Genomic DNA, 23,852 nt, shown 5'->3' on the forward strand with positions numbered 1-23,852 from the left:
TTTATCTTTTGTTTAAATGAATGTTTTGAGTTATCGCGAGATAGACAAAGAAATGACATCAAACTTGTGACTCAAGATTCTGTTACGGTACATGTTTAATTTAACATTTACTGCTAAACTATTTCATATTAATAATCATATTAGCATATTGAACAAGAAATTTTTCCCCTGCTTATTAAATGAAGAGCAAACAAACTCAATTTATCAAAAATTTCTCTTTGAAAGTATTATAACATTTTATGTCAGTTGAATGTACAAAACTCCGATTTACTGCAAACCCCGATTTACTGTGGCCATCTACATAGGGCTTACACGTTTATTTTCTCTCAAAACCCCACGGTACTCTAGTAGAAGGGAGGAGTTGCTACTTGAGCACGGTAAATTAGGGTTTAACTGTATTGTGTGAGAATTTTATGCTCATTAATTTTATGTTTGGGTTGTTTGTATTACGTTTTAACGAATCGAATATGATTGATTAAATTCACAGCTGATATACGTGGAGATTCTGGAAATCTCTCAAAAACAAAATAGAAAAAAAAATGCTGAGCTGGATTTGAATGGAATTTAAGCGAAGATGTTTTTTAATTATTTATTCGCTGTAAAATCTTGGTTTTTAATTTAACATTTAATTACCTGTAGATCGACCCCTCTCTCTAGCAAAGTTTTCAAACTGCTGTTATCTGCTACTGTTGATGCATAGTGACTGCAAGTCCGACCTGTAGAAATACAAACGTTAATCTGGATGTAGTTTATCCTATGTTAGATGACAAGTTGCAATTAGATCTTGTCCAACACTCAATCTAGTGTTAAAACCTAAACTGCATCACAGTTAGTAGCCACAATTCACATCTATAATCATTACTGTACAAGTCAAATCTAAATGTTGAAGGTGAAGTACCATGAATATCAGGGAGGTCGACATCAGCTCCATATTCCAGCAGCCAGTGAATAGTTTCACTCTGGTTCATTATAGCAGCCAAGTGTACAGGTGTTCGATGATTTTCATCCCTAAATATAAACATGCTATTATACACTGAGTGGCTGAAGCTAAGAGGAGGAAGACTTGATCGTTAAAGCTCAACAAGGTCCACATATTTTTAATTATCTTACCGCTAAATTTCTTATCAAACGTTGTTATACCTATAAAGATTTTGATATCTAAGTGAAAATGATCATTGCCTACCTAGCAGCAATTTGAGCAGAATTCGCACACAATAACTGGACACATTGAGACTCTCCGTGGTAAGCAGCCACATGCAGAGGAGACTGTCCCCTGCAATCTGCAATCTCAACACCTCCATATTTTAGCAGCTCCTCTACTACGCTGGTGTGCCCTCCTGTTTAGTGAGCAGTTACCATTGATATTCAATGTGTTTAGTAAGCAGTTACCATTGATATTCAATGTGATTCACCAGTTATAGTGAACTATATCAACTAAATACACTTTTTTGATCAATAAGACAGACTGGAAAAAATGAAGAAATAATACAGAAAGGTGAGTTATATTTCAAAAAGCTGATTAGTCATTCATTAGGCATGAAAGACAACCTATTCAACATCTATTAAATTATTTCACAAAATAAAATGCAATGAAATGAATCAACATAATTCACTTTTACTGTGTGAGACATAATTTCTCCGTTCGACCTAGTTACATCTTGGTGACAGTTAATGACACACAATCTTTAATTATCTTTCCTAAAGTTATAGAGAAGCTATATGAAGTGTAAATACCTTGACATGCTTCATGCAGAGGTATTCGTCCAGTGTGAGATGCAGTCAGTGGGTTAAATCCAGCTTTAGTCAGTTCACACACAATTCCAAGATGTCCATAACCAGCTGCTCGATGCAAAGCATTACGCTCTCCAGATAATCTTTTCAATCCTGGTATTCTTAACAATCACAATCAACAATGGTCTAAATTTGAATAAGTGAGGATATTTAGGATTGATTAAATAAAATATGCGCATAATATAACAGTGGTTAATTATTAGCTGCTTTCAGTCAGGTAGAGATATAAGAATAATCAATTCAGTTGGAAAATAATGCGGTTCATGAGTGCTGTATTTGTTTAGCTGCCAAATTGCACTTTTATTTACAGGTTTTATGATTATTTAGTTCACTTTTACACAAGAATGAAGAGAGAATGTAAGGGGCCGGTCGATCACTGGCATAGAATTCATTCAAGGGATCGATTAATTATAGGGATCGATTAATTACAAAAAACAGATATAAATATAATTTTTGTTTCGATTTTGGTTTTATTTAAAAATACCAGCATCTGAAGACAGCAAGTTCTTCACAGCATCTGTATCCCCTTGGTCAACTGCAGTTAGAAATGCAGATTCAGTCATCCTGGATTATACTGAATGGTAATGTAAGAAACAAATTGAATGCAGAACTATGCTAATCGGTCACTCCTCTGGATGAATATCTGTCTTACTCCTGACTAGGAGAGTAAGAGCCTGCTGTAAATTATTTCTGGTATTCAACCACTCTAAGCTAAAAAAGGTAGCTATAGGATATCCGACTGGCCTTAACTTCAGCATACACTACATCTTGTTTAAGATATGCTTGCATACATCATACATTTAATAATAATAATACTAATTCTATACAGTTACATAATTGAAACAATTATGGCCCCTTATTGTGGGCAGAGTATGTGTCTTTGTTGAAGTGTCCTGTTATAAAACTTATTTATTTTATGTCCTGTTTTAAAACTTATTTGAGTGACAGCAAGGCCGACCATGACAAAGCTACTTGTCTATGTTACCGAAGGAAGTTGGGACAAACTCTAAAGAGGAACTGCGAACCCTGATGCGGGACAGGGATATATGGAGGGGTTATCAGGCGTAGATCTGACTTAGTTCCGACATAGTAGTAGTAGTAGTAGTAGTAGTTGAGTGACTGCATTAAAATAATTTAAGGTGAGTGCTCTAAAAACTTTAAGACAATAGGGATAAATACTAGGACCTACTAAAATCAAAACAAAATGCAGCCACCTAATTCTCTTCTCCTACGATTGACTAGAGAGGAACCATCTTTGGCGAGTATTAGGGACCATTACAAATACCGTGCTTTAAGTTTGCAAGACATGTGGACTGAGAATAAAACAAATATTATATTCAAATCTATTCATTCAACAATATTAAATCATTATAGGGACCTAATTTGTGGCTTGATCGTTATGTTTGGCTATTTTGTTAGCTGATGCTGACAGGCACCGCATGAGGCAGAGACTTAGGACCATTACGCTGGAGGCTTACAATGACCCTTTTTGAACCCCATGGCAGTGCTAGTTTTATTATGGTACAAATTGTAAATCGAAGTTATGCAAACGATCAGGTCACTCCTGTTTTACACTATCAACAGCTACTTAAAACAACCTAGATTGTACAACTCACTTTGAAGAGTAAACTGTTAAGTGATGAGTGATTGGGCTAATTAAACATTTTAGTAGCAGAGACATGTGGATCAGCTTCTTGTGGTTCAAATAGTTCATTCAGACAAGAAGTTTTACTTTTCAAATTTAGTCGTTCAAGCTGCCTGAATTCAGGAAGTTTGCCAAAGGGGCCCAGGTATTCTGGTCACCTTTACCCTGGGACGAGAGAATAAGTTTTTTAACCTTTGATTTGAATACATCATGAGTGATTTCAAGGTCGTTGAGTGCCAACATCTGACGGAATGTATTCCAAAGGCAACTAGATTGGTAAACGAAACTGTTTGAGGGTATGGTTGTTATAAGAAGAGTTTCTTAAGTGGGCCTAGAGTACTCGACTGGGTGTCTAACTAAACTAAAGATAATGACGTCCAGAAGATGAGGCATTAGAGTGAGTAGAAGAGGCTGAAGGAGGAGTATTATTACAAGGAGATGTAGGACATGAAGGGCAGGGATGAAGGGCAGGGAGAGCACTATAATAATCATTTTTACGATAGTTCACCGATGGCAATTGGTCTGTCAAACTCTGTAGGAACAGCTGTACAGTGAACAGGAGAAGATTCTGTGGTAGTTGTTGTCTAACACTTGACAATTTGGACACTGAGGGTCACAGTTGCTGGCCACCCCTGCCTGGAAGGCTGTAAAGGTGATGACTCAGGGGTGTAGGAAGTGGGGGGGGGGGGGGTTGACCATTGTTAATGATCTGGCCCGGCGCGCGCTACTTCGTAGCACTTGCCATCGCCCCCATGAAATCTGGGCAAGGGGCCAAATAGGGTAAACCTTTTAATTAAGGTTCCTTTGGTTTTTTTAACCGAACATTTTTTAAGTCAAAAATTTTCTAATTTTTCTTGGAAAGTAGTGTTGAATATTTGATATTCATATTTACATGATTATTGAATTAATTTAAGAATTGTATATAAATATCTTTTACCAAGTTTAATTGTCAATGAGAATGCACCACAGCAATTGGCGCGCGAGGCGGCTTTGATATTAGCGCGGCGGCTACAAGTTAGGCAGCTGCCGATAAGACGCCGCGCGCGTTCAGCGTACGGCTTTTCGTTTTTGATTTTACAAAACAACTCTTAATGATTATTAATGAAATTATTGGATATTTATAATTCAATATGTATTGATTCTTTTGTGGAAAATAAAAATTGTATTTTACTTAAATTGAATTTTACTTAAACCAATCTTCCCAGCAGACCTTACCGGCTAAAGATATTAATACAGGGTGATCGCCTTTTCACAGCTTGTTGAACTCCGCGCGCGCTCGCTAGTTCATTGCATTTGCACGCTTCAAATATTCCAAGAATGCAATTGTACCGCGTACCACGTGATACGATTCAGCCAATCAGAGAACAACAATCTGCAAAGTTAAAGCTGCGCAGTTTTATAAGGCCTAAAATAAGACTTTTCGCATTAATTCAAAATCTACAGCGTTTTGAATTTTCCTCCTGGGGAGGAAACGAACACGAGTGTGCGGCTCCCCCTGTATCGTACAAACTCTACTATAGTGAAACGACAATGGGGGTCACGACGTTATACAACGAATTAGTAATAAGAGCCCTTTACAGTCGATCTTCGGTCTTTCATTGCGCTTTATTGACCCAGGCAGGCACTGGGGGCAGACATCCCAAGACCAGTGCGTTGGGATATAGTGTTGGTCTGCTTCAGGATGTCTTAGATCCCAGAGAAGCCATCATCTCCTCTACTGCTTTAGCTTAGCGGCAGCATGAGCCCTAGTTTCCTTCACATTGGTACCTCTGAAAGTACAGAAAAGTGGTGGATTTCGGGGCCCAGGATCCTCCCTCTTTAAGGTGGTATTATTTCCCTAAGATGTGTGCAGAGTCTTGATTTTGTTATATATATATTAGCTTTTCGGCAGCATGAGCCCTGTTTACTGACTTTACTGACGATGAATTATTCACTACAATGTGCAGTAATCAAACTGGACGAAAATTTTGATTAACTTGGTGGCTGGTGCCGTTCCTTATTTTCAGTTTTATATAATGTTTACTGACCTGCCCAGTTTCTTTCTGTACAGTTCCTTTCTGTACAGTTTCTTTCTTCTGGACTAGCAGATTTTCTATTTAATATTTAGTTAACCTGATTCCAGCAAATTGGTACATTAAAGTTTGCTGATGGTGGGACAGTTTGGCAGAGACTTGAAAGAGTAGTCGGATCCCAACCGTTCTAAAAGGCTATCTCGTTAGCTTTTCGTGTTAAAAGCGATTTCTCAACGGTTATCACCTCTCTAGATGATTCTCAAAACATTTGGACTTTATTGCATTTTTGAAATAAATGCAATAAGGGCGTTTTCGGCCACACCCTTTTTCAGGGTTTTGAGGTCACTCGATGTTTTGTATTTCAGTCCAGGAAGGTCTTAAAGACTATTCCGATACACCAAAATGTGCCTAATAGCCACATTTATATACAACTTATGAAGCAACATATACCTTAAAATGCTTCGTTTCGGAAATATGGCCGAAAAACGGTTTTTGCCTTGACGCAGTTCAAATTTCCGTGATTTTTGGCATTTCCGCCTAGGAAGGTCGTAGAGACTATTCTGATACACTAAAATGTACATAATGGCCACATTTATATACAACTTATGAAGCAACATATACCCTAAAAGGCTTATTTTCGGAAATGTGGCTGAAAAACGGATTTTTGCCAAGCGAACAATAACAATATTCACAAATGGGCTATTGGACTGTTCAAGAAAACAACAATTTCAAGAAAACAACAATTTTATTTAGTATCAATTGAAGCAGACAAAAATATATTTCATATATATATAACTAGCACGAACTTTAGATCAGATATTTTAGGGGACTTGGAGTAGCAAGAGATTGACTAAAAGGTATATATAACTTTTACAAAGATACGTCGAGAAGAATCCAGGGTGATACAGGATCGGAGAGTGCAGACCAAAAGTTTACGCACCCACCTTTGCCTCCTGAGTTCTTGGTTGGGTAGAAATTTATGCAAACTTGGTCGTTTATACTCCAAGTCCCTTTCTTAAAAGAAGTAGTATTAACTATGTCTAGAGTTAGCTTCGTTCAATAATAACAATATCAATATAATCAATATCAATACCAGATAAACCTACCGAATAAATTATTAAATATCAATTAATTCATTCCGATAAAAAATTTTATAAATTTAGATATTTAACTTATCTAAAAACATTACAACAAATGTTTAAAAAGCGCCCAAAATCGATTTGAAAGATTTTCTGTCTATAGTACAATCATGATAGTAATAGTAAGTGTGTGCCGCTGCAATTAGACTTGCTTACTGCAATTTAAAATTGTTTGGAGTCCAAGTATTTTTTAAGTCAGCTGCCTGTGCTTGTATTAATAGTGCTTTGGTTCTCAGTTTTATCAAGCTAATGGACGTTTCTAAGCAATTGCTTGAAGTTAAAATTTTTTTATGAACAGCGTTCCAAAGCTTGGCTGCATTAAACAAAAAGGTATTTGATTTATTTAAGAGAATAACCATTAGACTCGTTGCACGGTTTGAAATGTTGATAGCCTCATAAAGAGAGTATGGGCAGTGGTACTTGATAATCTTAGAGAATTCTAAAATACAGTGATATTTGTACAAGTTTTGAGCTGTAAGAATTTTTAATCTATTAAAAATGGGTTTTGTATGCTCCTTTTCGAAGTGTTTATGGTCTAGTTTTTGCATACCGTATGGTCTAGTACGTGCACATGTTGATTGTTTATCTAAATATGAGTCAAGGTCGCCAAAAAGGATCCTTATACAGTGCTTCTGTGTGATGAAAAGACTATCATTGGACCGTTCTTTGAGGACAACACCCCAAACACTTATACCATAACTGAGATGTGATTCAAAAAGAGCATTATATATTTTCAAATATAGTTCAGAAGGTATCGAGTGCCGAATTCTGCAGATTGCACCAGTCATAGATCGCAGTTTTTTACGGATGTAGTGCATGTGGGCAATCCAGTTTAGCTTACTATCTATAACAACACCTAAGAATTTGGTATCCTTGACTTTAGTAATAACCTTACCATTGATGAATATTGATCTAGATTCATCTAGCAGGATAGCAAATGGTCTGGTCCGTGCACAGGTGTCATCATATTCAGAGGCAGGTTTAAAATGTATGTAGCAGCATTTGGACATGTTGATATGAAGTAGATTACATTTCATGTAAATCGAGACATGTTTAAGTACTAAGTTGGCTTTTTTGTATGTTGCTTCCCTAGATGGTCCTGATATGAAGATATTAGTGTCATCAGCATAAAGTACAAATTTCACCTCACTGTCTGAAAAGCAGTTTACTATATCGTTCATATACAATAAGAAGAGTAACGGCCCTAGAATTGACCCTTGTGGTACTCCAAATTTCACGTCCATTGTATCTGATGGTACATCGTTATACATAACATACTGCTTTCTGTTAGTCAAATAGCTTTTTAGTAAGGTAAGTGCTGTGCCCCTAATACCGTAGGAATTTAATTTGCATAAAAGAATATCGTGATCAAGGGTGTCAAATAACGGAGTAGTTCGCTGTTTATTAGTCTCATGATTGAAATACTGATATCTGGATATTATCCGGTTAGAAGAGACAAGGACAAGTGAAACAAGGAAGTTAGGAGTAAGGGCAAATTTTCGGCGTCAACGCCATCTTCAGGCTAAAATTGTTATAAATGTTAGTATATAATAAATGCTTCTATACTAGTTAAAATGCTAAATTAAAATTACACACACTGAATACAGGTTACATCAAATGGTATTGTACATTACATTGAAAATAGTGATGTACACACGTTTTACACTCTGTTCAAGTACATAATATCTACTGAACAACAGGGTCGTGTGCTATTTATTTAAATTTGTCTTTGAATATGTTGTAAAAGAAATCCCTTAAGCTTCTCGCACTCTTCTTTGTTATTGATACTAGGTTTAAATAAATTAATGTAGTAAGCTTCTGTCACTTTACGTTTAATGGTGCTATATAAGTTAATTTCTAAAATATCGAAGGAAATATCTGGTTCTATGTTATCGTGAAACTCTGAATAATGAGCAGCCAACGCATTATCAGGATAGGTTAAAGGCCTGTTGACTGCTCTTCGATGCTCTGAAAATCTATCGTGTGCTGTTCTACTCGTTTCCCCTATATATAGCTCTTGACATAATTTACACGTAACTTTGTATATGACACATTTTGGTTTGCAGTCGTGATTTGTTGTGATGAGTGGACATATGATACAGTTTGGTATGGTGCAGTGTGGTTTGTCGTGTGGTCGTGATGAACATAAGATCTCTGAGAGTTTCTTACCTGGTGTGAATATGAATTTGACCGGTAAGTTGTGTGAGAGGGCAAATTGAGTGACTTCTTTGGAAAATGGCTCGTTGATGAATGGTAGAGTGCATGTTACGTGGTCGGTATCTTGTATGTTTGATGATGAAGGGTTATGACGTGTTGTAGGTGAGAGAGGGTGAAATCGTCCTGTTTTGTTTATACGTCGTGGGTCTTGGTAACCGTTGTTGACCAACAAGTTGTCTACTATCTTCATGGACTCTTCTTTATACTCTGGTGTTGATGAGCAAAAAGCAGCCGTTTTGTAGAAGTTCTTGATGGTTGCTACTTTAGTTCCCTCATTGTGGTGGCTGTTGGCGTGCAGTGTGATATTCTTTTTCTGCTTCTTTCTGTAGAATTTGTGGTGTAGTGTTCCCTGTTCGTCGATCTTTATCTGGGTGTCGAGGAATGGGGTGAAATCCTGACGGCTTTCCGGATAGTCAATTTCCCATTTGAGCAACTGGTCTGGGTCCTCGTTTGAGATGGACTCCACTATCCTCAGAGCTTCTTCTTTGGAGCTGGCTAGACTCCCGGCATCATCCACGTATCTCCGGTAGAATGAGACGTGTAAATCAGTGTAAATCGATCTTCTCTCGAACATATATACTCGTACTATCGCTCCTATTGGTGATGGTTGGCACCCCATGAAGAGACCAATTTTCTGGAGGTAGAGTCTTGAGTGATATGTAAAGTATGAGTTGGTGAAGACGAATTCAAGGATCTTGTGGATGTGCGTGAGTGTTAGACCCCAGGTGTCGAGGTCTTCCCAATGTTCTTCGGTGAGTGTAATGAGGTCTTGAATGCAGCCACTGATGTTGATGTTTGTGTACAGTGCTGTGACGTCAGCTGTGAAGAATGAGAGACCTGAGAGTTGTTGATGTGACATGTTTTGAAGCTCTTCTAGGTGAGTGTGTATATTGCTCAGGTGAGATGGAACATGATTAAGCAGAGGAGATAGAATAGATTTAACAATCCAAGCAAGCTTCTCAGAAGGGGAATTTATACAAGACACAATTGGACGTATTTTACAATTAGAAATAATATCTACATCTGAAACTAAGACATTACAATCAAATTTATGAGTTTTCTGTATTAAATAAATAGTCGGTAGTTGGGTATTATGTGATTTAAATAAGTCTACTGTTTTGCTGTCATAATTACACATCCTACTTATCTCTGTCCATAACACATTACTCTCAGTCTCTAGTCTCTCAGTAACCCTGTTGATGAGGCGGCTGTAGGAGACTTCTGAGGGGTTTGCTATTGGTTGGATCCGATTTTGTCGCGTGGTGGTAGGTGCAACGTAGGTGTACGCTTCTTGCGAGGTCATGTCTGACAGATGTTTCTGCGTAATCTGCTGTTGTACTCCACTGCTCATAATCACAAACTCACCCCCCTTGTCGCTTCTCGAGAAGTGGAGTTCTTCTTTTCTTGCAATCAAGGATTTGAGTCCCTCCCGTTGTTTTGCTGTTAGGTTAGAGGGTACTTTACTGTGTTCTAATCTGGTGTTAATGATGTAACACAGTTGGCGGAGGTGATGTTCCATGGCGAGGTTGGTGGTGGGTGGAGCACCAGCAAACGGTCGTTGAAATGGCACGTTTTTCGACTTAATAAATGCGAAGCTGGTCGGGCATGTATCATCTGGGATCTCATCTGAAAAACAGGTTTTCCAGCGGAGCCGGTAGGCGGTCTGAGCAAGGCTGATCTGCACATCTTTCTTGAGGCGTTCATCTACTCGGGGTGCTAGGGCGAACTTGGGGCCTAAGCTGAGGACGTTAGTCTCATTCTCGTTGAGGACAACGCCTACCGCAGATACTTTGCTGCTAGGTGGCTCGATGGTAGAGGTGGAGTCGTGTGACACATTAGACTGATAGGTGTGGGTGGGAGTACTGAGAGCATTAAACTTATGAATCAATCTCTGTTTAGATGACTCCTTAACATCGTGGTTGTTATCACTAAACATTTGACATATTTCATAAAACTCTGGTCTCCCAGACAGTCTACATTTTAACAAATAAATGTTTTGTTTACAATTATCGATCTTATAATATAAGTCATCAATGCACTGATTCAGTGAGTGGGTATATAATTTATTTACATAATAATTTAAAAAGTTAGGTAGTTTCACAGGAAAAAGAATATTAATGTTAAGATGAACTGAGTTCGAAATAAATTTAGGAATTAAATGGCAATGTTTACAATGTTTTAGAAAATTCAGTTTTTGTTCGTAGGATTTTAGGTGTTCACCGAAGGATATAAGATCTTTTGCGGAACTGAAGGTTTCCCGGTCGAGGTTAAGAAATATCAAATAACGGAGTAGTTCGCTGTTTATTAGTCTCATGATTGAAATACTGATATCTGGATATTATCCGGTTAGAAGAGACAAGGACAAGTGAAACAAGGAAGTTAGGAGTAAGGGCAAATTTTCGGCGTCAACGCCATCTTCAGGCTAAAATTGTTATAAATGTTAGTATATAATAAATGCTTCTATACTAGTTAAAATGCTAAATTAAAATTACACACACTGAATACAGGTTACATCAAATGGTATTGTACATTACATTGAAAATAGTGATGTACACACGTTTTACACTCTGTTCAAGTACATAATATCTACTGAACAACAGGGTCGTGTGCTATTTATTTAAATTTGTCTTTGAATATGTTGTAAAAGAAATCCCTTAAGCTTCTCGCACTCTTCTTTGTTATTGATACTAGGTTTAAATAAATTAATGTAGTAAGCTTCTGTCACTTTACGTTTAATGGTGCTATATAAGTTAATTTCTAAAATATCGAAGGAAATATCTGGTTCTATGTTATCGTGAAACTCTGAATAATGAGCAGCCAACGCATTATCAGGATAGGTTAAAGGCCTGTTGACTGCTCTTCGATGCTCTGAAAATCTATCGTGTGCTGTTCTACTCGTTTCCCCTATATATAGCTCTTGACATAATTTACACGTAACTTTGTATATGACACATTTTGGTTTGCAGTCGTGATTTGTTGTGATGAGTGGACATATGATACAGTTTGGTATGGTGCAGTGTGGTTTGTCGTGTGGTCGTGATGAACATAAGATCTCTGAGAGTTTCTTACCTGGTGTGAATATGAATTTGACCGGTAAGTTGTGTGAGAGGGCAAATTGAGTGACTTCTTTGGAAAATGGCTCGTTGATGAATGGTAGAGTGCATGTTACGTGGTCGGTATCTTGTATGTTTGATGATGAAGGGTTATGACGTGTTGTAGGTGAGAGAGGGTGAAATCGTCCTGTTTTGTTTATACGTCGTGGGTCTTGGTAACCGTTGTTGACCAACAAGTTGTCTACTATCTTCATGGACTCTTCTTTATACTCTGGTGTTGATGAGCAAAAAGCAGCCGTTTTGTAGAAGTTCTTGATGGTTGCTACTTTAGTTCCCTCATTGTGGTGGCTGTTGGCGTGCAGTGTGATATTCTTTTTCTGCTTCTTTCTGTAGAATTTGTGGTGTAGTGTTCCCTGTTCGTCGATCTTTATCTGGGTGTCGAGGAATGGGGTGAAATCCTGACGGCTTTCCGGATAGTCAATTTCCCATTTGAGCAACTGGTCTGGGTCCTCGTTTGAGATGGACTCCACTATCCTCAGAGCTTCTTCTTTGGAGCTGGCTAGACTCCCGGCATCATCCACGTATCTCCGGTAGAATGAGACGTGTAAATCAGTGTAAATCGATCTTCTCTCGAACATATATACTCGTACTATCGCTCCTATTGGTGATGGTTGGCACCCCATGAAGAGACCAATTTTCTGGAGGTAGAGTCTTGAGTGATATGTAAAGTATGAGTTGGTGAAGACGAATTCAAGGATCTTGTGGATGTGCGTGAGTGTTAGACCCCAGGTGTCGAGGTCTTCCCAATGTTCTTCGGTGAGTGTAATGAGGTCTTGAATGCAGCCACTGATGTTGATGTTTGTGTACAGTGCTGTGACGTCAGCTGTGAAGAATGAGAGACCTGAGAGTTGTTGATGTGACATGTTTTGAAGCTCTTCTAGGTGAGTGTGTATATTGCTCAGGTGAGATGGAACATGATTAAGCAGAGGAGATAGAATAGATTTAACAATCCAAGCAAGCTTCTCAGAAGGGGAATTTATACAAGACACAATTGGACGTATTTTACAATTAGAAATAATATCTACATCTGAAACTAAGACATTACAATCAAATTTATGAGTTTTCTGTATTAAATAAATAGTCGGTAGTTGGGTATTATGTGATTTAAATAAGTCTACTGTTTTGCTGTCATAATTACACATCCTACTTATCTCTGTCCATAACACATTACTCTCAGTCTCTAGTCTCTCAGTAACCCTGTTGATGAGGCGGCTGTAGGAGACTTCTGAGGGGTTTGCTATTGGTTGGATCCGATTTTGTCGCGTGGTGGTAGGTGCAACGTAGGTGTACGCTTCTTGCGAGGTCATGTCTGACAGATGTTTCTGCGTAATCTGCTGTTGTACTCCACTGCTCATAATCACAAACTCACCCCCCTTGTCGCTTCTCGAGAAGTGGAGTTCTTCTTTTCTTGCAATCAAGGATTTGAGTCCCTCCCGTTGTTTTGCTGTTAGGTTAGAGGGTACTTTACTGTGTTCTAATCTGGTGTTAATGATGTAACACAGTTGGCGGAGGTGATGTTCCATGGCGAGGTTGGTGGTGGGTGGAGCACCAGCAAACGGTCGTTGAAATGGCACGTTTTTCGACTTAATAAATGCGAAGCTGGTCGGGCATGTATCATCTGGGATCTCATCTGAAAAACAGGTTTTCCAGCGGAGCCGGTAGGCGGTCTGAGCAAGGCTGATCTGCACATCTTTCTTGAGGCGTTCATCTACTCGGGGTGCTAGGGCGAACTTGGGGCCTAAGCTGAGGACGTTAGTCTCATTCTCGTTGAGGACAACGCCTACCGCAGATACTTTGCTGCTAGGTGGCTCGATGGTAGAGGTGGAGTCGTGTGACACATTAGACTGATAGGTGTGGGTGGGAGTACTGAGAGCATTAAACTTATGAATCAATCTCTGTTTAGATGACTCCTTAACATCGTGGTTGTTATCACTAAACATTTGACATATTTCATAAAACTCTGGTCTCCCAGACAGTCTACATTTTAACAAATAAATGTTTTGTTTACAATTATCGATCTTATAATATAAGTCATCAATGCACTGATTCAGTGAGTGGGTATATAATTTATTTACATAATAATTTAAAAAGTTAGGTAGTTTCACAGGAAAAAGAATATTAATGTTAAGATGAACTGAGTTCGAAATAAATTTAGGAATTAAATGGCAATGTTTACAATGTTTTAGAAAATTCAGTTTTTGTTCGTAGGATTTTAGGTGTTCACCGAAGGATATAAGATCTTTTGCGGAACTGAAGGTTTCCCGGTCGAGGTTAAGAAATATCAAATAACGGAGTAGTTCGCTGTTTATTAGTCTCATGATTGAAATACTGATATCTGGATATTATCCGGTTAGAAGAGACAAGGACAAGTGAAACAAGGAAGTTAGGAGTAAGGGCAAATTTTCGGCGTCAACGCCATCTTCAGGCTAAAATTGTTATAAATGTTAGTATATAATAAATGCTTCTATACTAGTTAAAATGCTAAATTAAAATTACACACACTGAATACAGGTTACATCAAATGGTATTGTACATTACATTGAAAATAGTGATGTACACACGTTTTACACTCTGTTCAAGTACATAATATCTACTGAACAACAGGGTCGTGTGCTATTTATTTAAATTTGTCTTTGAATATGTTGTAAAAGAAATCCCTTAAGCTTCTCGCACTCTTCTTTGTTATTGATACTAGGTTTAAATAAATTAATGTAGTAAGCTTCTGTCACTTTACGTTTAATGGTGCTATATAAGTTAATTTCTAAAATATCGAAGGAAATATCTGGTTCTATGTTATCGTGAAACTCTGAATAATGAGCAGCCAACGCATTATCAGGATAGGTTAAAGGCCTGTTGACTGCTCTTCGATGCTCTGAAAATCTATCGTGTGCTGTTCTACTCGTTTCCCCTATATATAGCTCTTGACATAATTTACACGTAACTTTGTATATGACACATTTTGGTTTGCAGTCGTGATTTGTTGTGATGAGTGGACATATGATACAGTTTGGTATGGTGCAGTGTGGTTTGTCGTGTGGTCGTGATGAACATAAGATCTCTGAGAGTTTCTTACCTGGTGTGAATATGAATTTGACCGGTAAGTTGTGTGAGAGGGCAAATTGAGTGACTTCTTTGGAAAATGGCTCGTTGATGAATGGTAGAGTGCATGTTACGTGGTCGGTATCTTGTATGTTTGATGATGAAGGGTTATGACGTGTTGTAGGTGAGAGAGGGTGAAATCGTCCTGTTTTGTTTATACGTCGTGGGTCTTGGTAACCGTTGTTGACCAACAAGTTGTCTACTATCTTCATGGACTCTTCTTTATACTCTGGTGTTGATGAGCAAAAAGCAGCCGTTTTGTAGAAGTTCTTGATGGTTGCTACTTTAGTTCCCTCATTGTGGTGGCTGTTGGCGTGCAGTGTGATATTCTTTTTCTGCTTCTTTCTGTAGAATTTGTGGTGTAGTGTTCCCTGTTCGTCGATCTTTATCTGGGTGTCGAGGAATGGGGTGAAATCCTGACGGCTTTCCGGATAGTCAATTTCCCATTTGAGCAACTGGTCTGGGTCCTCGTTTGAGATGGACTCCACTATCCTCAGAGCTTCTTCTGAGAAGCTTGCTTGGATTGTTAAATCTATTCTATCTCCTCTGCTTAATCATGTTCCATCTCACCTGAGCAATATACACACTCACCTAGAAGAGCTTCAAAACATGTCACATCAACAACTCTCAGGTCTCTCATTCTTCACAGCTGACGTCACAGCACTGTACACAAACATCAACATCAGTGGCTGCATTCAAGACCTCATTACACTCACCGAAGAACATTGGGAAGACCTCGACACCTGGGGTCTAACACTCACGCACATCCACAAGATCCTTGAATTCGTCTTCACCAACTCATACTTTACATATCACTCAAGACTCTACCTCCAGAAAATTGGTCTCTTCATGGGGTGCCAACCATCACCAATAGGAGCGATAGTACGAGTATATATGTTCGAGAGAAGATCGATTTACACTGATTTACACGTCTCATTCTACCGGAGATACGTGGATGATGCCGGGAGTCTAGCCAGCTCCAAAGAAGAAGCTCTGAGGATAGTGGAGTCCATCTCAAACGAGGACCCAGACCAGTTGCTCAAATGGGAAATTGACTATCCGGAAAGCCGTCAGGATTTCACCCCATTCCTCGACACCCAGATAAAGATCGACGAACAGGGAACACTACACCACAAATTCTACAGAAAGAAGCAGAAAAAGAATATCACACTGCACGCCAACAGCCACCACAATGAGGGAACTAAAGTAGCAACCATCAAGAACTTCTACAAAACGGCTGCTTTTTGCTCATCAACACCAGAGTATAAAGAAGAGTCCATGAAGATAGTAGACAACTTGTTGGTCAACAACGGTTACCAAGACCCACGACGTATAAACAAAACAGGACGATTTCACCCTCTCTCACCTACAACACGTCATAACCCTTCATCATCAAACATACAAGATACCGACCACGTAACATGCACTCTACCATTCATCAACGAGCCATTTTCCAAAGAAGTCACTCAATTTGCCCTCTCACACAACTTACCGGTCAAATTCATATTCACACCAGGTAAGAAACTCTCAGAGATCTTATGTTCATCACGACCACACGACAAACCACACTGCACCATACCAAACTGTATCATATGTCCACTCATCACAACAAATCACGACTGCAAACCAAAATGTGTCATATACAAAGTTACGTGTAAATTATGTCAAGAGCTATATATAGGGGAAACGAGTAGAACAGCACACGATAGATTTTCAGAGCATCGAAGAGCAGTCAACAGGCCTTTAACCTATCCTGATAATGCGTTGGCTGCTCATTATTCAGAGTTTCACGATAACATAGAACCAGATATTTCCTTCGATATTTTAGAAATTAACTTATATAGCACCATTAAACGTAAAGTGACAGAAGCTTACTACATTAATTTATTTAAACCTAGTATCAATAACAAAGAAGAGTGCGAGAAGCTTAAGGGATTTCTTTTACAACATATTCAAAGACAAATTTAAATAAATAGCACACGACCCTGTTGTTCAGTAGATATTATGTACTTGAACAGAGTGTAAAACGTGTGTACATCACTATTTTCAATGTAATGTACAATACCATTTGATGTAACCTGTATTCAGTGTGTGTAATTTTAATTTAGCATTTTAACTAGTATAGAAGCATTTATTATATACTAACATTTATAACAATTTTAGCCTGAAGATGGCGTTGACGCCGAAAATTTGCCCTTACTCCTAACTTCCTTGTTTCACTTGTCCTTGTCTCTTCTAACCGGATAATATCCAGATATCAGTATTTCAATCATGAGACTAATAAACAGCGAACTACTCCGTTATTTGATATTTCTTAACCTCGACCGGGAAACCTTCAGTTCCGCAAAAGATCTTATATCCTTCGGTGAACACCTAAAATCCTACGAACAAAAACTGAATTTTCTAAAACATTGTAAACATTGCCATTTAATTCCTAAATTTATTTCGAACTCAGTTCATCTTAACATTAATATTCTTTTTCCTGTGAAACTACCTAACTTTTTAAATTATTATGTAAATAAATTATATACCCACTCACTGAATCAGTGCATTGATGACTTATATTATAAGATCGATAATTGTAAACAAAACATTTATTTGTTAAAATGTAGACTGTCTGGGAGACCAGAGTTTTATGAAATATGTCAAATGTTTAGTGATAACAACCACGATGTTAAGGAGTCATCTAAACAGAGATTGATTCATAAGTTTAATGCTCTCAGTACTCCCACCCACACCTATCAGTCTAATGTGTCACACGACTCCACCTCTACCATCGAGCCACCTAGCAGCAAAGTATCTGCGGTAGGCGTTGTCCTCAACGAGAATGAGACTAACGTCCTCAGCTTAGGCCCCAAGTTCGCCCTAGCACCCCGAGTAGATGAACGCCTCAAGAAAGATGTGCAGATCAGCCTTGCTCAGACCGCCTACCGGCTCCGCTGGAAAACCTGTTTTTCAGATGAGATCCCAGATGATACATGCCCGACCAGCTTCGCATTTATTAAGTCGAAAAACGTGCCATTTCAACGACCGTTTGCTGGTGCTCCACCCACCACCAACCTCGCCATGGAACATCACCTCCGCCAACTGTGTTACATCATTAACACCAGATTAGAACACAGTAAAGTACCCTCTAACCTAACAGCAAAACAACGGGAGGGACTCAAATCCTTGATTGCAAGAAAAGAAGAACTCCACTTCTCGAGAAGCGACAAGGGGGGTGAGTTTGTGATTATGAGCAGTGGAGTACAACAGCAGATTACGCAGAAACATCTGTCAGACATGACCTCGCAAGAAGCGTACACCTACGTTGCACCTACCACCACGCGACAAAATCGGATCCAACCAATAGCAAACCCCTCAGAAGTCTCCTACAGCCGCCTCATCAACAGGGTTACTGAGAGACTAGAGACTGAGAGTAATGTGTTATGGACAGAGATAAGTAGGATGTGTAATTATGACAGCAAAACAGTAGACTTATTTAAATCACATAATACCCAACTACCGACTATTTATTTAATACAGAAAACTCATAAATTTGATTGTAATGTCTTAGTTTCAGATGTAGATATTATTTCTAATTGTAAAATACGTCCAATTGTGTCTTGTATAAATTCCCCTTCTGAGAAGCTTGCTTGGATTGTTAAATCTATTCTATCTCCTCTGCTTAATCATGTTCCATCTCACCTGAGCAATATACACACTCACCTAGAAGAGCTTCAAAACATGTCACATCAACAACTCTCAGGTCTCTCATTCTTCACAGCTGACGTCACAGCACTGTACACAAACATCAACATCAGTGGCTGCATTCAAGACCTCATTACACTCACCGAAGAACATTGGGAAGACCTCGACACCTGGGGTCTAACACTCACGCACATCCACAAGATCCTTGAATTCGTCTTCACCAACTCATACTTTACATATCACTCAAGACTCTACCTCCAGAAAATTGGTCTCTTCATGGGGTGCCAACCATCACCAATAGGAGCGATAGTACGAGTATATATGTTCGAGAGAAGATCGATTTACACTGATTTACACGTCTCATTCTACCGGAGATACGTGGATGATGCCGGGAGTCTAGCCAGCTCCAAAGAAGAAGCTCTGAGGATAGTGGAGTCCATCTCAAACGAGGACCCAGACCAGTTGCTCAAATGGGAAATTGACTATCCGGAAAGCCGTCAGGATTTCACCCCATTCCTCGACACCCAGATAAAGATCGACGAACAGGGAACACTACACCACAAATTCTACAGAAAGAAGCAGAAAAAGAATATCACACTGCACGCCAACAGCCACCACAATGAGGGAACTAAAGTAGCAACCATCAAGAACTTCTACAAAACGGCTGCTTTTTGCTCATCAACACCAGAGTATAAAGAAGAGTCCATGAAGATAGTAGACAACTTGTTGGTCAACAACGGTTACCAAGACCCACGACGTATAAACAAAACAGGACGATTTCACCCTCTCTCACCTACAACACGTCATAACCCTTCATCATCAAACATACAAGATACCGACCACGTAACATGCACTCTACCATTCATCAACGAGCCATTTTCCAAAGAAGTCACTCAATTTGCCCTCTCACACAACTTACCGGTCAAATTCATATTCACACCAGGTAAGAAACTCTCAGAGATCTTATGTTCATCACGACCACACGACAAACCACACTGCACCATACCAAACTGTATCATATGTCCACTCATCACAACAAATCACGACTGCAAACCAAAATGTGTCATATACAAAGTTACGTGTAAATTATGTCAAGAGCTATATATAGGGGAAACGAGTAGAACAGCACACGATAGATTTTCAGAGCATCGAAGAGCAGTCAACAGGCCTTTAACCTATCCTGATAATGCGTTGGCTGCTCATTATTCAGAGTTTCACGATAACATAGAACCAGATATTTCCTTCGATATTTTAGAAATTAACTTATATAGCACCATTAAACGTAAAGTGACAGAAGCTTACTACATTAATTTATTTAAACCTAGTATCAATAACAAAGAAGAGTGCGAGAAGCTTAAGGGATTTCTTTTACAACATATTCAAAGACAAATTTAAATAAATAGCACACGACCCTGTTGTTCAGTAGATATTATGTACTTGAACAGAGTGTAAAACGTGTGTACATCACTATTTTCAATGTAATGTACAATACCATTTGATGTAACCTGTATTCAGTGTGTGTAATTTTAATTTAGCATTTTAACTAGTATAGAAGCATTTATTATATACTAACATTTATAACAATTTTAGCCTGAAGATGGCGTTGACGCCGAAAATTTGCCCTTACTCCTAACTTCCTTGTTTCACTTGTCCTTGTCTCTTCTAACCGGATAATATCCAGATATCAGTATATCAAGGGTGTCGAAGGCTTTGCTTAAGTCAACGAATATCCCTAGGACATGTTTATTGCTTGCCAGAGACTTAGTAACGGAGTCTATAGATTTGTGTAGAGCATGGGTGGTAGAATGGCCTTTTCTAAATCCAAACTGTGAGTCTGTTAGTACACCTTTAGATGTGAAGAAATTATAGAGGCGTTTATAAATGACCTTCTCGAAGATCTTTCCAAATAAAGGTAATATTGATACAGGCCGATAATTTTCAATGCATTCCTTATTGTCTTTCTTGTAAATAGGAATAACTTTACCAGTTTTAAAAATACTTGGGAATGTACCACTTTGTATACATGTGTTGTAAAGCCTAGCCAAGGTACCAGCAATGAGCTTGGCTGGTTTTTTAACAACAACTATAGGTATGTCACTCGCCTTACCATTTTGAAAATCCCTGATCACCTCTATAATTTCTTCTTCATTAGTTTCTTCCAGGTATATGGAGTCAGATACCGAATTAGACATAAACTGAGCAAATGATTCTACTGGTTCCAGAGAAATACTATTGTTTGACAATACATTTTTATTGAGATTACTTGCAAGAGATGTAAAATATTCACAGAATTTGTTAGCAATTATTCGTCTGCAAGTAACTCTCTGGCCATCTATAACAAAATCGTCCTTACATCTAGACAAATTTTTGCCACGGAGTTCATTTATAATTTCCCAAGTCTTTTTTGAGTTCATGCTGTACTTCTCGAATTTTTGAGTATAGCACATAGCCTTTGCCATCTTTATTGAGCTCTTGAGAAACTTGTCGAATTCCTTGTAGTAGATGTGCTTGTTTGGATCCCCATCAGGTAGTTTTAATGTACAAGTCTTCTTCCATTCGAAATACAACCTAGCTTTCTTGTCGATGGAGTTAATGAGGCCCTGGGTGATCCAAGGGTTGGTTATGCTGTTACGTTTAGTGGTTCTAGGAGTTAGAAGTTTGCAAGACAAATCTATCTTTTCTTGAAATAACTGCACGAAAGAGTCAAATGTGTTACAGCTGTGGTGGAACCTATCTATATCGTTTTCTATTTCAAGACAGAGCTTCTCTAAGTTAGCATTACTATAGTCGTAGTGTATAGTAATTTTGTCTGATGAATCAGGTGTTGGCACAGAGTCAGGGGAAAGTTCAATAAGAGTGAATATAGGGTGATGGTGGGAGATCTTGTCAGATATCACACCAGAAATAAGGGATTGATCTACGACATTGGTATGGATATTGTCAATACAGGTCCTGGAACAGCCAGGCATTTGGTGAGTTGGTACTGATATGGTTGGTATGAAGCCGTTATTGAATATTATTTCTTGGAATTTGTCCTCTGATGGAGATGGGTCGTTCAAAATGTTAACATTGAAATCACCAAGAATATATACTTTTTTGCCATTCAGTTTTGAGAGAATACATTCATACGCTTTGTTGAACATCTCAAGTGATGCGTTTGGGGGACGGTATATAACCCCTACGACAGTTGGATCTTGCAAGCTAGTGATAGATACAAACAGTGATTCTATGTGTTCATTACAGAGAGATAAGTCAGTGATTTTGTTAAAGTTAAGGGAATCGTGTAGGTAAAGACACACTCCTGACCCTTTACCCTTGAACTGGTTTTTCTCTTGGCAAAAGTAGCGTGATTGGTAACAGGAGGAGTATCCGTTAAGCTGATACAGAGTTCCATTTTCGGGATTAGTGTTTGTTTCTGCAAGGCCGATAACAGAGAATTTGTGGTCGATACAAGACAATTCAACTGCAAAGTTGTCAAAGTTTGATGCATTTCCATCAATATTTAGAAATAATTTTGACAAATATTTAGCTGAATTTTTAGGTAGGATGGTGGCATTCAACTCTGTTATTGAGAATGTTTTGCAATTTTCAAGAATCTTTGAGCTATTGTAGATAGATTCAATATAATTAACTGGCTCATCATCAATGAGGCCATTGTTTGCAAAGTGGGGAGCTTGGTAGAAAGGGTTATACCGAACGATATCATTGGCATCAGTGCATATTTTGCAGTATGTTGCATCTCGAAATTTGACTATGTTATCATCAGTTTTGCATTTTTTGTGCATTATTTTGTCACACATCTGACAAGTTATGAATGGATGTCCAGCACGCACAGGTCTATTGCAGCAGCAGCAAATTTCGCATATTAGTTTGGCTATCATGACATAACTACGGATCTACGAGAACGTGGGGAAAATCTTTTTTGGGCCTTGGTAACATCACTGAACAACCTCCCATCAACGGGGCTAGCTAGGATCTTATGTGCAATTGCCCGGGAGAGTTTAAAGATACCGCTTGACCCCAGGTGGATTGGGTCATCCGGCTTCTTATATCTACAAAACTGCTTGTCCAGTAGACCCTCCTCATCAACAAAACTATCAAAATCTAAAGTGCCTATTCTAGTATTAGTATTACAGTACCCAAATAATAAACTATTAAACTCCATGGCTCTGTCATTCAGCCAGGAGGACCTAGTTGGAAGGATGGGTGAGACAATAACTTTAGAATATGGACACATATCACAAATATTCTTGAGCTTCTTCGTCAGCTCATTAGCCCAATGTTTAACATCACCCCCTCCCCTCTTGATATTATTTATACCACAGTGTACTACAACGTTCTTGTATCCAACACAAAGAACAGGGTCTAACTGATCTATTGTGAAACATTCGATTCTTTTCCCAGGCAGCTTGTGTCCAAATGTTCCTTTTCCAGCCCCAAATTTGAGGAACCGGGTGTTTGAATCACCGACAATCAAGGTCGCATTGATGCTCCTGCTTACGTAGCGGAAGGTAATACTGTATCTTAAGTCCCTCTTTTCTGTGCTTTTATCAATTCGGTGGTCCCAAAGAAACTGGGACTGTTTGCTCATGACATAGAGACTACGTCCCTCTATTGTCTCTACGACCTCTCCTTCAAGCTGATCCTTTTTTGTGAATTTTACAGAGCAATCACCACCTAAGGATACTGTAAATATGGAACTATCATGGACCAGTGATTGCTCGTTATCAGAGTGCTTAGGAAGAAAACTGTTCCCATCAGTGTACCGATTTATCAAGCACTGATTGATTGTTGAACTAGGACATTCTTCCTTTATCTTGGAGACAAGCTCATTCAGAACATCAGGGAAGTCTGTCGATTTTGGTTTTTCAGCTTTAGCCCCGGGGTATTGATAAGGTTCGCCAAAGCTCAGAACCCCATGCCCATTTTCGGAGTTACTATCAAAGGCTTCCTTATGTTGGTCTAAGAAAACTAAAAGCTCAGAGTTCAATTTTTCATCTACAAATTCTGGGACATACGACAGAATATGCTTGGACTTAGGGTCGTCTACACTTGCATGCTTCTGTGCATCTAGGAGAAGCTGTTCTTGGTCCGTTTCACATGGTGCAGGTGACCCTATATTAAAAGGAGGCATGGGCAGATCAGG

General features: G+C 38.7%; 2 protein-coding genes across 4 annotated transcripts in view; one reads left to right on the forward strand and one right to left on the reverse strand.

Moving 5' to 3' along the window:
- Positions 1-23,852, reverse strand: part of LOC134819698 (poly [ADP-ribose] polymerase tankyrase-2-like) — a 72,593-nt gene that overhangs the window by 47,415 nt on the left and 1,326 nt on the right. For 2 of the 3 annotated variants that reach the window (XM_063829785.1, XM_063829783.1), the window contains exons 1-5: positions 2,276-2,367; positions 1,735-1,884; positions 1,184-1,337; positions 899-1,008; positions 634-716 (exon numbers count right to left, since the gene is read on the reverse strand). In XM_063829785.1, coding sequence (XP_063685855.1) covers positions 634-716; positions 899-1,008; positions 1,184-1,337; positions 1,735-1,884; positions 2,276-2,354 — 576 coding nt within the window. In that variant the 5' untranslated portion in view covers positions 2,355-2,367. Of the gene's footprint in view, positions 1-633; positions 717-898; positions 1,009-1,183; positions 1,338-1,734; positions 1,885-2,275; positions 2,368-23,852 lie in introns of those variants that run through there. The other variant, XM_063829784.1, reaches the window with a different exon arrangement.
- LOC134819697 (fimbrin-like) overlaps positions 1-23,852 on the forward strand; it is a 65,094-nt gene that overhangs the window by 1,387 nt on the left and 39,855 nt on the right. The gene's annotated exons all lie outside the window — the stretch shown is intronic.

The sequence above is a fragment of the Bolinopsis microptera genome, chromosome 8 (genome assembly GCF_026151205.1).
Source record: "Bolinopsis microptera isolate Bmic1 chromosome 8, MBARI_Bmic_1.0, whole genome shotgun sequence".
NCBI lineage: Eukaryota > Metazoa > Ctenophora > Tentaculata > Lobata > Bolinopsidae > Bolinopsis > Bolinopsis microptera.